This window comes from Bos mutus, chromosome 29 (assembly GCF_027580195.1).
Source record: "Bos mutus isolate GX-2022 chromosome 29, NWIPB_WYAK_1.1, whole genome shotgun sequence".
Classification (NCBI taxonomy): Eukaryota; Metazoa; Chordata; class Mammalia; order Artiodactyla; family Bovidae; genus Bos; species Bos mutus.
The window spans coordinates 36540368-36556370 of record NC_091645.1 but is presented as its reverse complement, the minus strand read 5'-3'; the positions used below and the strand labels follow the sequence as shown (position 1 = coordinate 36556370).

At 55.6% G+C, this 16003-nt stretch overlaps 2 protein-coding genes across 2 annotated transcripts; one reads left to right on the top strand and one right to left on the bottom strand.

Moving 5' to 3' along the window:
- Nucleotides 1-1587: 1587 nt before the first annotated feature.
- PTGDR2 (prostaglandin D2 receptor 2) lies at nt 1588-6529 on the top strand. Its single transcript, XM_005902956.2, has 2 exons — nt 1588-1694; nt 4019-6529. Exons 1-2 carry the CDS (start codon nt 1688-1690, stop codon nt 5245-5247), a joined length of 1236 nt encoding a protein of 411 aa, XP_005903018.2. The 5' UTR covers nt 1588-1687; the 3' UTR covers nt 5248-6529.
- A 134-nt stretch (nt 6530-6663) lies between these two features.
- CCDC86 (coiled-coil domain containing 86) lies at nt 6664-15439 on the bottom strand. Its single transcript, XM_005902957.3, has 4 exons — nt 14586-15439; nt 9545-9674; nt 7724-7798; nt 6664-7545 (listed from the first exon to the last, which is right to left on the bottom strand). The coding sequence occupies exons 1-4, from the start codon at nt 15323-15325 to the stop codon at nt 7426-7428; spliced, it is 1065 nt and encodes a 354-aa protein (XP_005903019.1). The 5' UTR covers nt 15326-15439; the 3' UTR covers nt 6664-7425.
- Between the last annotated feature and the right edge of the window lie 564 nt (nt 15440-16003).

Sequence of the window (16003 nt, the reverse complement as noted above, 5' to 3'; positions counted from 1 at the left end):
AAGAGCAGTTTGTGCACCACTTTGGGGCAGGAACTGTGCAGGAGCATCTTTAAAAAAAAATTACTATTTTACTGCTGCGATGTTACTTGCCCAAGGTCACTGGCCACACTCCGCTGCCTGCGTGGCCTTAGAGGATGTCCGTGCTCAGCAGGTCAGGTGGTGGTGGGATGAAGATGAAGGTACTTTCCCCAAAGTGGAATGGAAGCACCCGCCGAGGGCTGTAGGCATTTGTCTTCAGAGGACAGGGCTCCTCTGTCACTAAGAGGAGAGGGGACATTGCCCTAGTGCTAGTCATTTGTTTAATCAAGGCTCTTACTAATCTCTATCTTGGATGAGAGTGAGCAAGTTTCCCCATCACATTCCTCACTCAGGAACTGCAGTCTCTCAGCAAATTTATCAAGTGCCAGGCCCTACAGTAAGCCTGTACCAAAAATGGAGGCGTTTTAGAGTCAATCCTGTGGCAGCGGGTGGGTTTCCGAGTTCTTAATGTGTTTGGGGTATTTCCTGGGTGCTAGATGCTGAGGTCACCCCATTCCAATACTCTTGCCCGGAAAATCCCATGGACGGAGGAGCCTGGAAGGCTGCAGTCCATGGGGTCGCTGAGGGTTGGACATGACTGAAGCGACTTAGTAGCAGCAGCAGCAGCAGATGCTGAGGTTGGAGAAAGAATCCTGACCTCAGGAAGCTTGGTCAGCAAAAGGAGGTCAATCATTTCATCCGTGGGGTCTGAGCCCAGACCTTTTTATTATTATTTTGGCCTCCCCCGCATGGCTTGTGGGGTTTTTAGTTTCCTGACCAGGGATTGAATCTGGGCCCTTGGCAGTGAGAACTGGACCATTAGGGAATTCCCAGTCCATTTGAAATAAAAGCTGTATTGCTCTTGCCCAACAGTCTATACCCATTTTTCTTCCAAAGGGAAGAAACCTGATTTCTACGAGCACCTACTGTGTGCTGGCTCCGTTGTGAATGAGGGCACCTGGTCAGCCTGGGAGGTGACATTGTCACTTTTGGTCACAGATGGCCAAGCAGGGGCAGGCAAGGGGAAGTGGCTTACCTCCTGGCTAGGACTGTGGGCAGCCTGGACAGCCAGACCCATGCTCTTACCACAGCCCCACCCTGCCTTCCTGGCCATAGAGCCCTCGGGGCCACTTCACAGACTGCCCCTACCCCTGGCCCCTGCGCTGCCTGCACACATGGCGGGAGCCACATGAGTTTCTTTCCTGAGGGTGATGGGGTCGGGGGACCCCATCAGGGAGGGCAGTCCAGGATAGGACAGATGGACAGGACACCCTTCTCCTCAAGCACTTCTCCTAAACACCTGCCACTCTCAAAATGAACACAGGCTCACATTTTCTGCCCTGCACCTATTTCTCCATGTGCACTTACACTTGACCCTGGGCTTTTGCAAAATCGCCTTTGTAAAGAGAGACAGGAAGAGCTGGGCTGCTGGCAGTTACGTCCAGTCCCCATCAATGGAGATGAATGTTACTTGAACACCAGTGTAATAGCTCACTCTCTAGCTGTCTCCGCCTCCCCCCGCACCCCTCCCCTAAATATACACGCACTGACTCTGGGGCTAACAGCTATTTCCTCCCTCAGCCTCCCTCCCCTCTCCCTGCCTGCCCGCTGCCTCCTGTCTGCCTCGAGGAGCTGACTGCCTCTGGGGCTGGAATCCTGTGTGCCCTCTATGCCAGGTAAGGAGACGGTGGCTCTGGGGCTGGGCAGCCTCAGTGCATTCTCTGGACCCAGGAGAGAGGGCATAGTTTTATCAGGGGAGAGGACTGTTACCAGCTAGGATGGCAGAGAGTAGGGTTTACTGAAGACTGGAGGGGACTTACTGCTCTGAGGAGGGAAGGACCACAGTTCCTTAGGTAATTACTAGACAGCAGTCACAGTGATAGACCATTAAAGCTTCTTTTTCAAGATTCAGGAGTCATCTGGGTGGAAGGATTCCAAGAGCGGGTCCTAAGGTAACGGACCCCAAATTCACCCAGCCAGGAAGTCAAGGAGCTGGGATTCAAAGCCAGGTCTCTGACACCAAAAACCTAGTGTTCTCTGCCCCCAGCCCTCTGTCAAAACAGGACCCTTGCTGCTAGGCTTCCTGAGAATCCTGGGAGGCTGGGGGCCAGACTCTGTCAGCCAGAAGGTCCATTCTGGCTCAGACCCCAGGGAACAGCAGGACATGCTTTCGCAGCATCCTCAGGGGACTTAGACGGGGCTAAAGGGAACGTTTCAGCACAGGGAGGGGCTGGCATGTGTGTGTTTGCTGGGAGTGGAGTTCCTGCAGCCCCCCTTTCCTGGCAGCTGAGGGACACTGGGTAAGATATTTGCTCCTCTGAACCTCTGTTTCCTCTTCTGAAAAATGGGGTCTCACTGGGTCATTGTGAGTGTAACTGCTCTGCAGACTCTAGAACTTGGGAAATTCTAGCGTTCTAGGGAGCAACAGCTCCCCTCCTCATACCTGCAGGTCCCCAGCTCCAGGTGCCTCACCTGTCAAGGAAATTCTAGTTTGACATCCTGGGCCCTCATCCTATGAAGGACCGTGGTCCCTAGAGAAGGGTGTGGACTTTCTTATCCTGGCCAAAAGTGTCTCCTGTGGAAAGATGGATAGTGAAGACCACCCCCCTCCCCCGACCCCACCTTGCTTTTCCTTCTTTCCCTCCATCACCTCATGCTTAGAGCTCAGAGGCAGAGGAAAGAGAACAGACTGAGTGCTAAACTCTTGTTTCTCCTCCTGCCTGTGTTATTTGGGAAATTTTGGGCAAGTGATGCAAACACTTGGGTCTCAGTTTCCTCATCTGCAAAAATGGGATGGAGAGAAGTACCAGCCTCTTTCTTCTAGAGCCATGAGCAGGAGAACACTTACATAAAGGACCTACCACGGCTCCTAGCATGTTATGGGGGCCCAGGACGATCCAACTTCCTGCCCCCTGCTACCCTGCTGACCTCCTGCAGGCAGCCTCCAAACCCAATCTCTCTGCCCTCACTGATCTCCACTGGCTCCACTTTGGGTGGTCCTGGATTCTTGATGAGGCTGTGGATCTGCACTTCTGGGATGTCTGCACATCTGGCCAGAGGCTGGCTTCTCCAGCACTTACCTAAGTAGTTGCTCAATAAAGAGCTGTTGAATGAGTATGTAAGTGAGTGAATAAATGAATGAATCAGGCTGGGTTTCCTGGAACTGGCAGAGTGCTTGTGGCCGCCCCTGGGCAGGGGAGAGGTCTTTTGGCCCTACTGGGCCTCCAGAGCCCAAATCTGGTAGTTCCTCCTGCCCAGCTCTCTCCCTGCTCTTATCTTATTTCCTCTTCAACTATCAAAGGGGGGGTTGCTTCCACTGTTTGCAGCCACACACCCAACCAGCCACCACTGTAGGAGTGAAGGGCAGGAAGATCTGCAGGGAGGCAAGGTCTGGGGGGTGCTAGGGGTGGGTGGAGGGAAGGCACCCCTTAAAGGCACAGACTCCTTCCCTTCCTGTCCCCCAGCCCAGTTGAATCCTCCTGCCCTTTAGGGGAGCCTAACTCATGCCCCAGTGCTCTGGGGATTGGGAAAAGTGAGTCCCACCTGGCCTGACCTTGGTACCTATTTCTCCAATTGATCTTAGATTATCTACTTAATCACGCCATTGATATAGTGCTTACTTTGTGCTTACTCTTGCTTGAAATGCCTATAATGGTTGTTGTTTAGTCGCTAAGTCGTGTCCAACTCTTTTGCAACCCCATGGACTGTAGCCAACCAGGCTCCTCTGTCCATGGGATTTCCCAGGCAAGAATACTGGAGCGGGTTGCCATTTGCTTCTCCAGGGAATCTTCCCAGCCCAGGGATTGAAACCATGTCTCCCATTGGTAGGTGGGTTCTTTACCACTGAGCCACCAGGGCAGCCCCTGAAATGCTTGTATACTTATTAATTCATTTAATTCTCCCAACAACCCTATAACTAGACACAGTCCCATATCCTGGCCAGGGTCCCCCGTTGCCCAGAACTGCCCCCCACCACAGCGCCTCTTCCTCTCTGCCGCAGAGCCCACCATGTTGGCCAATGTCACGACGAAGCCGCTCTGTCCCCTCCTGGAGCAGATGAGCCGCCTCCAAAGCCACAGCAACTCCAGCATCCGCTACATGGACCACGTGTCGGTGCTGCTGCATGGGCTGGCCTCGCTGCTGGGCCTGGTGGAAAACGGACTCATTCTCTTCGTGGTGGGCTGCCGCATGCGCCAGACCGTGGTCACCACCTGGGTGCTGCACCTGGCCCTGTCCGACCTGCTGGCTACAGCCTCCCTGCCCTTCTTCACCTACTTCCTGGCCGTGGGCCACTCCTGGAAGCTGGGCACCACCTTCTGCAAGTTACACTCCTCCATCTTCTTCCTCAACATGTTTGCCAGCGGCTTCCTGCTCAGCGCCATCAGCCTGGACCGCTGCCTGCAGGTGGTACGGCCCGTGTGGGCGCAGAACCACCGCACGGTGGCCGCGGCCCACAAGGTCTGCCTGGCGCTCTGGGTCCTGGCCGTGATCAACACTGTGCCCTACTTCGTGTTCCGGGACACCATCCCGCGGCTGGACGGGCGCATCATGTGTTACTACAACGTGCTGCTCCTCAGCCCTGGGCCGGACCGCAATGCCACGTGCGACTCACGCCAGACGGCCCTGGCCGTCAGCAAGTTCCTGCTGGCCTTCGCCGTGCCGCTGGCCATCATCGCCTCGAGCCACTTGGCTGTGAGCGCACAGTTGCGCCACCGCGGCCGCCGGCGGTCCAGCCGCTTCGTACGCTTGGTGGCGGCCGTGGTGGCGGCCTTCGCGCTCTGCTGGGGCCCCTACCACGTGTTCAGCGTGATGGAGGCTCGGGCGCACGCGAACCCTTCGCTGCGGCCGCTCGTGTGGCGAGGGCTGCCCTTCGTCACCAGCCTGGCCTTCATCAACAGCGTGATCAACCCGCTGCTCTACGTGCTCACCTGCCCCGACGTGCTGCGCAAGCTGCGGCGCTCGCTGCGGAGCGTGCTGGAGAGCGTGCTGGTGGACGACAGCGACCTGGCCGCCGGGGGCAGTAACCGCCGCCGCCGCCGCGCCTCCTCCACCAACGCCTCGGCTTCCTCCATCTCCGAGAGCAGCGGCCACCGCCTGCACGCGCTCTGGCCCGCGCGCCTGCTCGACTGGCTCCGGGGCGACCCCGCGGCGCCCCCGCAGAGGGACCGCACCCCATCCCAGGACGAGCGGGGCCCCCTGAACCGGGCGCTGAGCACCACCTCGGGGTAGGAGGCGCGGACCCGAATCGCCCGGCTCAGAACCATTCCATTCTCCCCGGGGAGGCAGGGGCTGGGAACGATAACGCGTAGTAGCTTCCCCAGGGCCCCGACGTCCAAATGTAGATACCCCGGCTCTTAGTCTAAGGGAGGCTAAGGAATCTATCTGCGTGTTAAAGCCCCCCATGTGACTCAGCGAATTCTCTTCAGAAAAGAAGTGAGTTAAAGCAGTGCTTCTCAAACATTATTGCGCGGGAGTTATCCAGGGATTCTGTCTTGATTGAGCTGGCCCGGCCGAGGGCGCGGCGGGGCTGGGGAGGGGGGCGGGACTGAAATTCCCTGTTTCCAACAAGTTCCCAAGAGTAATGCAAGGCTAAAACCCTAAGACGTCTCAAGCTAGGGTAGTGGATACACAGGACGCATCTCCCTGGAGCTATTTTAGCTGGTGATGGGTGAGGTCGAGTTTTACATTAAACCAGTCATGTAGTTTTGGAGCAGAAAGTGAGGGGAAGGGTTTGGGAAGTGCTGTTTGGGGCTAACCTTTTCAACTGTGGTCGTTTAGGTGTCATTTACTGACCTATATAGGCTTTATCTCAGTCTGGGGAAGAGGGTCAAGTTCTATTAGCCACACTTTTTATTGATACCATGTGCAAATTACAGTGCAGGAATGTTAAATAACCTGCCCAACACAGAGGATCTGCATACTAACCATTGGCATTTACCTGTTCAATTACTATTAGTATGTGAAAGAGCCCCCTACCCCCACCCCATATCCAAGGTCCTTAAGATAGTAGCTGCGTGGGAGCCCCCAACTCTGTCTGCCCCAGCACTGCCCAAAATAGCAAAAGCAAGGGGTGCTATGGTCGAATGTTCGGGAAACCTGGGCTAGTTAAAGTACAGTGAGTATCTGTACTGAGGTCTGTAGTGTTTGAATGTGCCTGGCAACCTCTGAGACCACAGCCCTTTTTCTGAGCTCACCTGACGTATGTGTCGGCCTTCAGTTCCGTGGGATGCCCTCCAGGCAATGCTGGTAACCCCCAGATCTGTGCGTCCCTCTCCTCCTGACCTCACAGGGGCTGCAGCTCTGACCCTCAGTTGGCAGGTCCAAGGGGTAACTTACTGCAGCACCTCCACTATCCTGTCTGTTTGGCTCAGCATCCCAGGCCTGGTGCATTTGGTGCAGTACACGTCTGGCTGATGGAATACCCATGGAAGAGCTGGGTGAGAAACTTCTGGGACATGGTTCAGGGCTCCCTGTACTACCACCTGCAGCAGGGCTCCCAGTGTTGACTCATTTGTTCCCATGCTAGGCAAACGGAACAGTTGATGGACAGCTGACTAAACAGACATCCCATCCTGATGCCTCACCCATGTTCCCTCCTTCCTGCTCCCTTGCTTCACTCAGCACTTGGCACCATCTGACACACGATACACTTTAGTTGTTTATTATGTTTTATCCATCAGAATGAAAGCTCCTTGAAGGCAGGGACTTCTGTCTGTATTCCCTGCCACCTAGAATTGTGCTGGTACACAGCAAATGTTCAATAAAGATTTTTTGCTAGAGACTGGATGGCATGAATTAATCAGATTTCTGGGGGCTTCTGCAGAGTCTGAGACAGGAAAGGGGGAGATAGAGAGAGACTGCCCCCCTCCCCCGCCCCGCCCGCAAAACACCTCCCTCACAACAACCTTAACTGTTGCAAAGTGTGGTGGAGTTCGATTTAGTCTCCTGGGTGACAGGGTCAGTGGGCTGCAGAGGGATCCAAAACAGCCTTTGGAAAGGTTCAGCGGGGAGCTAGATTCCTGACTTCCGGTCTCCTGGCCTGGGTTGGACCCAAGACCCTGAGACAGAGCCCACACATACTGGGGAGTCACCCTCCAGTCTTCAGCTCCTTGAGGAAGCAGAAATTACTCAGTTTGAAGGCACTTGGAGAGAAGAGGGCAGTGGTCGGGAGTAGGGGGAGGAGAGGGCTGACCCTTTTCCGTCTTCCAGTCTCTGTTCCAGGCTCCGTCTGCCCCACAGAGACCTGCCCGATGGCCCTTGAAGGCTCAGAGCCCCGGCTTGGGTGGAGCCCCTGTTTGGGAGCCACGGAGCCAGAGTGCTGGGTCAGGGGAGGTGTGTGGCCAGTGGCCCAGGGGCTGCCGTGTGTGACACGGTGGTTGGCCACCTAAGGCCTTGGCTGTCCTGAGCTCAGACCTTGGTGGCCGGCCGCTGTGGCGGCTGCTTCTGCAGCTGGGCCAGAGTGTCCCGCTTCTCGATGGATCGCAGCTGCTTCTTCTTCGCCCGCTTGAGCTTGGCGGGGTTTCGGATCTGGGAATGGTTGAGGGGAGGGCATCAGTGTGGCTGGGCTCTCCACCCCATTCCCTGAGGAAAGGGAGGTCACCGCGGGGGCCTGGGATCGTGGCACGAATGGGGGGCCGTGGGGGAGGGGCGCCAGGGTGTCTGGAACCTGACATCCAGCCTATCCCCCAGGCAGGGCAACACTCACCACTTGGACGATCTCCGCCTTCCGCTCGTTCTCCAGGCGGCGTCTCAGGTTCTCGGCACGGCGTTTCTTCTTCTCCTGGACACAAAGGGGAAGGAAGTATGTATGGGTCTGGGTGCTGAGGCGACCTGGTCTCAGAGGCAGTGAGAGCTGAGAGAATTCCCAGGGAGGAGGGCCAAAGGGCCACTTATCCCAGCTCCCGGTTGCTCCTGGTGCTGTGGGGGTGGAGAGCCAGCGAGGAAACTGTCCCTGTGCCCGTGGGACCACCCCCCAGAGGCCTGCTATAGCAGGAAGTTCCTGACTCCACCTGAGAAAGTGGGCATCCGATCAGGTGTAAGACATGGGTGGTACCCCACCTGAAAACTCGGGCTCACGTGGACAGTGGTCCTTTGCACCATGCCCCTCATCAACTGCCCCCTGGGGAGAAGGGATCACTGGCCCTTCCCCTCATTTCTATCCTCTCAGCGTCCCCCTCCTCCTTGAAGTCCACAAGCCCCTAGAATGCAAGGGCAAGGGTGAGGGCTGGCTTCCCAAGGGTCACCCCAGTGCAGGGCTAGGAAGGGCGAAGGCTACAGAGAAGAGACCCCAGAGCAATCTGGGTCAGTCTGAGTCCTGACTCTGCTACTTCCTAAATGGGTGACTTTGGCCAAGTGGTTTAAGCTCTGGGTCTCTACCTCCTATCTTTAAAGTGAAGATGTGATTACATAAGATTGCTTTGAGGACTAAATGAACGAATACATACACAGGGCTTGGAACAGTACCGGCCCACTGGGGACACTTAGAAGGTGAATCTAGATGGAGTCTTCCTCCGGAATGGCTACGCTGACTACTGTCCCTGGTAGTCAGGGGCAGGGATGGCAGCCTCAAGGCTGTGTGTGGTCAGGGGCCTCTTTAGGCTTTGGCAACTCAAGGTAGAAGGGGTGGCCTGAGCCCGTGGGGAGAAAGGAGAAGTGACACTTGAGCTCCCCAGAGGCTGGGGAAGGTCTGGGCTGGGGGCTGGGCAGGGGCACCTCTGAAGAGGACAGTGACAAGGTTCTGTCTTGCCCAAGAGGGAGCCAGGGCCGCACAGGAAGTGAGATAAGGCCCCAGTACAAGGCGGCAGCCACACCACCTGCAGGGTCTCTGCCACAGGAGCTGAGCTGGGGCGACTCAAGGCGGGGGACAGATGACTGAGTGACTGGCCCACCTCTCCCCTTGAGGGCGGGCAGGGCCCACAAGCTGGGGACGAGGTGTCTGCCTCTCTGGGGGCCCCTGGGACCCCCGGGTGAGTGAGGTCCCACTGACCACTCTGCTCCTGGTAAATCAACACCAGCACCCCCTCTCTCTGGGTGCTGCCTGCTGGTGCTTCCTGGAGACTAAAGAGGTTGGGCGTGAACCTCTAACGGGATATTTGTGGCCTTGGGTTGGGCATCAGGGAGGAGCTGGAGGATTCTGCAGGCAGCCTTCTCTGCTGACGTGTGGGAGCTGTGTCTCAGAGGACACTGGCAACAACACCCAGGATAAAGCCTCCGATTCGTCAGCCCTTCCCATCAGAGCAGGTCCAGGGCAGGGACCCCCGAGCCCATCTCACTGAATGCTCTGATCACCAGTGAGGGCCCAGGGGGCTTCATCCTGGGCCTCCTCCCATCCCTGGGGTTCACATAAGCCTCCTGGCTAAATGTGATGTTCCCCTGGGCTTCCCTACCCTGGGGTTCTGGACTGCGCTCCTGCTTCTGGCCCAGCTCCCTGTCTTCCCAAGGTCTCTGGGTTAGAGGACAGTTCCTCTCCCCACCTGCTCCTGTTATGGCCAACACCCGCTCAGCCCCCGCCCAGCCCGCCCCTCACCTGCCGGCGCCGCTCCTTCTCCTCCTCCAGGTGCCGGGCAAAGTCCTTGGCCAGCTTCCTCTCCTGCCGGTCCTTCATCTTCCGCTGCCAGGATGTGCGCAGGGGCTTGTCCTGAACCATCTGGGAAAACCTGGACGGGGGAGCGGGCATTCAAAGAGCCGGTGCAATACCTGCTTCCCTCCCTCCTCTCGGCTCTGGGCCTTCTTCCCCAGAACCCAGTCAGAATCACCTCCCCACCTGCCAGCTTCCCGGGCAGTTGACCGTCTGGGCCTGGGGCAGGAAAGGGCCCCCAGTCACACCCAAGGCCATTTCTGAAGCCCTGGTTATGTGCCTGAGGTGGGTACTCTCATTCTCTCCACTTTACAGAGGTGCTGACCAAGGCTCAGAGAGGTTAAATAATTGCTCCAGGTCATCCTGCTCCTGAGGAGCAGTCTGTGATCAAGAGTCCAGGCCAAACGGCCTCTGCTACCAAGCTCCACTGCTCTGGCCAAGCACAGGGGGCCTGAGTGTGGATGCTTCTGGAGCAGGGTTCACTCCCTACCGGGGTGCCCGTTTCATCTCAGAACATGTGAATGGTCAAGGTCCCTTGCAGTGATTCAGAGTCTCTCTTCCCAGCAGGGGCAATGTGAACACAGAGTGGGAGCTAGGCAACATCAGGGAAGTCTGGATATTCTAGAGAGTGACAGTGACAAGGTCACAGGAGGAATGAGATCACCTCTGTAAGAACACCACCAGGATCTAGGGGTTGGATGACCTATGTAGGATATGCTGTAAAATCTTCCAGGAAAAAGGAAAAACACTTTGAGGAGCAAGAAGGAACAAGGAACAAAACCAGGAAAATGCTGAGGGCTGCCTAGACTGGTGATGTGGGCCTGGGGGTTTCTGCAACCATGCCCCTCCCCTTTCTTTTTTCCTGAAGGATTTGAAACCTTGGGTGCAGGTGTCCCACGGGCCTTCTTTCCTTCTCAGCAGATCCTTTCGTAGTGGCCTTTCCACCTCCCTCAATAATTTCTTGACTTTCCAGAGCTCCTGTTTATCTGCATCCACTATATCACACCCAAGTGGTCACAGTAAGCAGGGCTCTGAAGGCTGCAGTGGGCACCGCGCACAGGCCCCACTCCCACCCCCAGGGAAGGCTCAATACTGCTCTTCCAGTTCATCTCTCCCCCTGCCTGCTCCCTAGGAGTCCGGCACATACAGCCTGGACCCTGACCCCAGGCCTGTCCATCCTCAGCCTGCTTCCTCCCTCCCCAGTTCTGCCTGCCCCACCCCAGCCCACCCCCCACTGCTCCTTGTCGCCCTCACCAAGGGCCTGCTGCATGGACTTCCTCCCTGCCCTTACTGCCGGGCATCTCAGACTGGGGCACCAGGCCCCCGAAGGGACAAGGCAGAAGGGAGCCGGACACACGGAGCCTCAGGCAGGACTTGTGCTGCATCCCCCTGGGGCAGCGGTCAGGCAGACCCTTCTGTAGCGGTGGAGACGCCCTTTATCTATGCTGGCCAATCAGGAAGCGTTGAGTCACACTGGCTGCTGAGCTTTTGAAAGGTGGCTGGTGACCAGGAAACTGAATTTTGAACTTGAATTGTATGCTATTTAAATTTAAACAGCCATAGGTGACTGATAGCTAAGACACTGAGGCAGTGCAGTCTCAGAGCACTGCTTTTACCTGGAGGTTGAAGGAAGGCAGGTGTGGATCCACCACTTACTACCTGTGTGACAGTGGGCCAGGTAGCCTCTCTGAGTCTGTGTTACCTGGAGACGAGGGTCATTGCCATTGCAAAGGGTGGTGGGAGGGTTAGTGGCTCTCGGCCCAAGAAACACTTAGCCCAGTGCTTTGCACACAGTAGGTGCTCAGTGAATCCACCTTTTAGAGATGGGAGCTGGCTCACTCCGGGAAGACTGGGCAGAAGGGGGCATTGGGCCTGGACATGGGAGGCGGGCCTTCCCAGCCTTGGCTGCCTCCCTTGAACCCCCCCACCCCCACCCCCCCGCAGCTGTAGCAGGTGCTGGCCTCCCCACCGCCCCCCCACCCACCTTATGGTCTTGGGGCTCACTCACCAACCGCCAGAGCTGCTTCCTCAAAGATCCCAAACACCCATTCCACCACCTTTCTGGCCCTTATCCACAGGTCTGGTGCAGCTTCTGAAGGTGCTTTAATTCTACCACAGCAGTCCTTTCTGGTCTCCCTGCTCTCGACCCTGCCCTCGGAACAGTCTGTCCTCCACAGGTCACACCGGTCCTCCCAGAGGTCAGATTGCATCACTCTTTTGCTCAATACTTCCCATGGCTCCATTGCGCACTTGGGTCCCTACAAGGACCCGCGTGACCTCGCCCCCGTGACCCCTCTGACCACTCTCCTCCTACGGCACCCCTACTGCCCACTGATGAGGCCTCTGGACTCTCTCTCAAACACGGGAGCACAGGCTTGCTTCTGGACTTCCTATTCCCCTTGCATGGATACTCTTTTCCGATATGTTCATTCAAGCCTCTGCTCACATCCCTGGGGCAGTGAAGTTATCTCCGATCACTGTGGCAACGGCCCACACTCTCCGCTCTTTTACTTGTTACTGACATACTATGTGTTGGTTACCCGTTTCTCACAACCAGAATGTTTTGTTTACAGCCACGCTTACCCCCAGACCCTAGCTCGATGCAATGTAAATTGGTTACATGAATGAACTACCTTTTGTTTCCATTCATCTACTTGTTCAACTCAGTGTCTAGCATGTGCTGGGCTCAGCCATTAGAGGTAAATCCCCACTTTCTTGAAGCCTCTGGTCTAGAGGGGAAGCTGGCAGCCCACAAGAATCACACAACTAAACAAGCATTTGTACAAGTTGTGGTGTTAACAAAAGAGAAGTACAATGACAACACACAGCTTGAGGACTTGACCCTTGTTGGGCTAGAAAAAGAGAGCTTTTCCCAGGAAGTTTAAGCTGAGCCTTGAGAGATGAGCAGGGATTGGCCAGGGGGACAGCCTTTCAGTAGAAGAACAGTATGTGCAAAGGTCCTGAGCTGGGAAGGAGCATCACCCACAGAGGCACACGGAGGGGAGGTCAGCGTGAGAGATGCTCAGTGATGGCGGAGGAGAGGGAGAAGTCTGGAGCACGTCTCCAGGCAAACGACAGGAAATCAGGAAGGGTTTCATGCAGTGAGCTGGGACAAAATATTCTGTTTCTCTCGCTTCTTGGTATCCTCTGCTGAGCCCGTTCGTGGGAGCAGGCAGCCCCCTCTTGCTCAGCGAGCTCATCTCCCCCCTCCACCTCCCAAGTACCAGGCTCCCACACTCAACTTGCTCATCACCCTTTTCCCGCCAGAACCAGCCTCTTCATCTGGTCCTGCCTGGCCATCAGTGGCCCCAGCATTCTCTGGGACCTGCTGGCATTGATGTGGAGGGGCAGTGCCACCACCCACTTCTCCAAATCCAACAGTCCAAAGTCTCTGATTGGTGACTTGTAGGAAATCACTCCCTGTTTTAGATTCTTCTCCATTTAATGCGGGAGGGGAATAATTCCCACTGCCTTGGGCTTCAGGGGATTCAGCAATATGACATCTGCAAAAGGCCTAGCACACAAAGCATGATATACAGTCAATTCTTAGTAAGTTTCTGCTTCTTCCTTAAAATCACTGCCTTCCCCCTGGTCCCTCACTGTCACAAGTTCCTGCCTGCCAAGTGATTTTAAGTCTTGTCTGACTCTTGTGTGACTCCATGGACTGTAGCCCGCCAGGCTCCTCTGTCCATGGGATTTCCCAGGACCTCTCCTTACTGGCAACCTAAACACTTCCTTAATCAGCTGAGCCTCTTTGTTCCTTCATTCAACAAGCACTTAACTGAGTACTCACTGCCTGCAGCACAGAAAGACACGATCTCATGCCTACCCTTTAGAAGGGATAGTCAGGGAAGTTAGGGATTGACATGTACACACTGCTGTATTTAAAATGGACAGCCCCAAGGACCTATTGTATAGCACAGGGAACTCTGCTCAATATTACGTCACAACCTAAATGGGGAAAGAATTTGAAAAAGAATGGATACAGGTATATGTATAACTCAATTACTTTGCTGTACACCTGAGACTAACACAACATTGTTAATCAACTATACTCCAATAAAAAATTAAAAGAAAAAAGAAGGTTGCAATCCAGTGCAAGGGGGATCTACAGAGCATAGGTAAAAGGCTTTCATGCAGACTTCGGAGTCAGATCTGTGTTCAGGTCCTGCCTCTACCACTCATTTAGCCTCCCTGAGCCAAGAGGTCCTCACATGTAAAATGAGGATAATCTTAATGCCTGCTGTTTTCAGAGAGCTGATGGGCAGATTAAATGCCAAGATGCATGCTGGTCCCTGTTTGAAAGACCCTTCCCTGGACAATAGGTACTAGAATGCTTAGTAGCATCCTTTATGCTGCTGCTGCTGCTAAGTTGCTTCAGTCGTGTCCGACTCTGTGCGACCCCATAGACGGCAGCCCACCAGGCGCCGCCGTCCCTGGGATTCTCTAGGCAAGATCACTGGAGTGGGTTGCCATTTCCTTCTCCAATGCATGAAACTGAAAAGTGAAAGTGAAGTCGCTCAGTCGTGTCCAACCCTCAGCAACCCCATGGACTGCAGCCCACCAGGCTCCTCCGTCCATGGGGTTTTCCAGGCAAGAGTACTGGAGTGGGGTGCCATCGCCTTCTCCGAGCATCCTTTATACTAGGTGCTTATTAACGCCTTTATTAAAAAGGCAAATAACTGTAATGGATGTTGGTCCATGAAGACCTCCCTTGCTGGTATACTTGCTTCTGCCCCATTATTAGAGAAGGCGGAGACAAGGATAAAATTGTGTTGAATGAACACAGACAGGAGAGTGCTATCCAGGGGTCCTTTGAGGGCACCCCTGCCTGAGATCTCAGGGCATTTTACCACATTCGGGTTATAATGACCTGTTTGTGTGACTTCCCACTGATGTGAGCTCTCTTTTACCCATGGCCTATCTCCAGACTGCACCCAGGCCCCAGTCACACAAAACCCCAATGCTGCCCTGTTGTCTCCCACTTCACCTCTTCTTTGAGCGGTCCTTCCACACCCGCCCAGACTTGGGCTTCCCCTTCGGGATTACAGGAATCTCCTCCTTCGGCTTCTTGGACGCTGGGGCCTGGGCCGAAGAACCTTCTCGCTTCTTTGGCGCGGGGCCTTCTCTCGCCGGCTCCCCAGCTGCAGGTGGCTTGCTCGGTTCATGCTGATCCCGTGGGGAGCCGGGCGACCGCGGTGTCAGCTCCTGCAGTGGTTTCGAGGGCTCGGGACCCGGTGCTTTCTGACCGGGGAAAGGCTCTAGTGAACCCGAGTCCTGCTGCAACTGATGTCGAGGGCATCCCGGGGTCGGCTCCTCCTTACTCTTGGGCAACTCCGAGTCCGCTTCTCCTTGGTTCTGGGAGAACTTTGGTGACTCCTCACTTGGCTTTGGCTGAAGTAGGTGGGATTCAGGACTCGATTCCGGCTGATTTTGGGGAAAATTCAGGGCTGGATCTCGGTGACCTTCGGGGGACCCTGAGTCCAGCTCTGGCTGCTTTCGAGGGGACCCCAACGCTGGCCCGTTCGGCAGACTGGGTGATCCTGGGCTTGTCTCCGGCTGACGACTAGGAGATCCCAGGCCCGGTGGAGACCTAGGCTCCCCCGTTTCTTTTGGGTTCGACTCGAACTCCACAAGGGCCCGTCTCACCCGCAAAACTGAGGTAGGGTTCTCCGGAGATTCAGGCTTTAGGCCTTCCAGCCGCCGGCTGCGTCTCAGCGGCGTATCCATGGCTCCAGGACCAACTCCGAGCCCACGTGCAGCCTCCGGGACTACCGGCGCCGTCCTATGACGTCAGAAGTCGCCACGTCTGTGCCTGGCAAGAGAGGCTATTGCCGCAAAGGCCATGTTGGTGATGGGCGAAGAGGAGTGGCTGGAGTCCGGGGATGGGGGTGGGGCCTGGGCTCACTAGGTGCATGCGCAAAGCGCATTGGCGCATTTACTTGTGATTGACGAGTCCCAGATAAAGACCGGCGGTTGCTTTTCCTAAGAACCCTGTCTCCTGGCTAAGAGAATGTGCAGGCGGAAAAAGGAAGAGAGGGACCCATTTTTGGAAGACAAGAGGATTGGGAAAACATCCAGGGAATCTGAAGGCAAGGCTGGATGGAAACTTTACCGCTAACTCACTCCTGTGCAATTGGACAGGGGTCCTCGATTTTCTCATTTGTACAAAATGTGGATGCTTTTGCACTAGTTTGGTCCTGTCGGGGTACTCCTGACCGCCAGAGTGAGTGGTAGCTGGCGGATCCTGGAAGTGGGAAATTTCTTAAGTCCTGAATTGTGTGTTAAATGTAATACTTGACTTCCCTGGGTCCAGTGGTTAAGACTCAGAGTTTCCACTGCAGCGGGCACGAGTTCCATCCCTCATCCCTGAAGGGGAAACTAAGATCCCTCATGCTGAGTGGTGCT

What these genes read in the sequence shown, in the direction of transcription:
- CCDC86 (XM_005902957.3), bottom strand. Translation starts at nt 15,325, where the DNA reads ATGGATACGCCGCTGAGACGCAGCCGGCGGCTGGAAGGCCTAAAGCCT. An exon ending in AAGGACCGCTCAAAGAAGAG is followed by an intron (nt 9,675 to 14,585) that starts GTGAAGTGGGAG and finishes TCCCCCGTCCAG; the next exon opens with GTTTTCCCAGATGGTTCAGG. An exon ending in AGGCGGAGATCGTCCAAGTG is followed by an intron (nt 7,546 to 7,723) that starts GTGAGTGTTGCC and finishes AACCATTCCCAG; the next exon opens with ATCCGAAACCCCGCCAAGCT.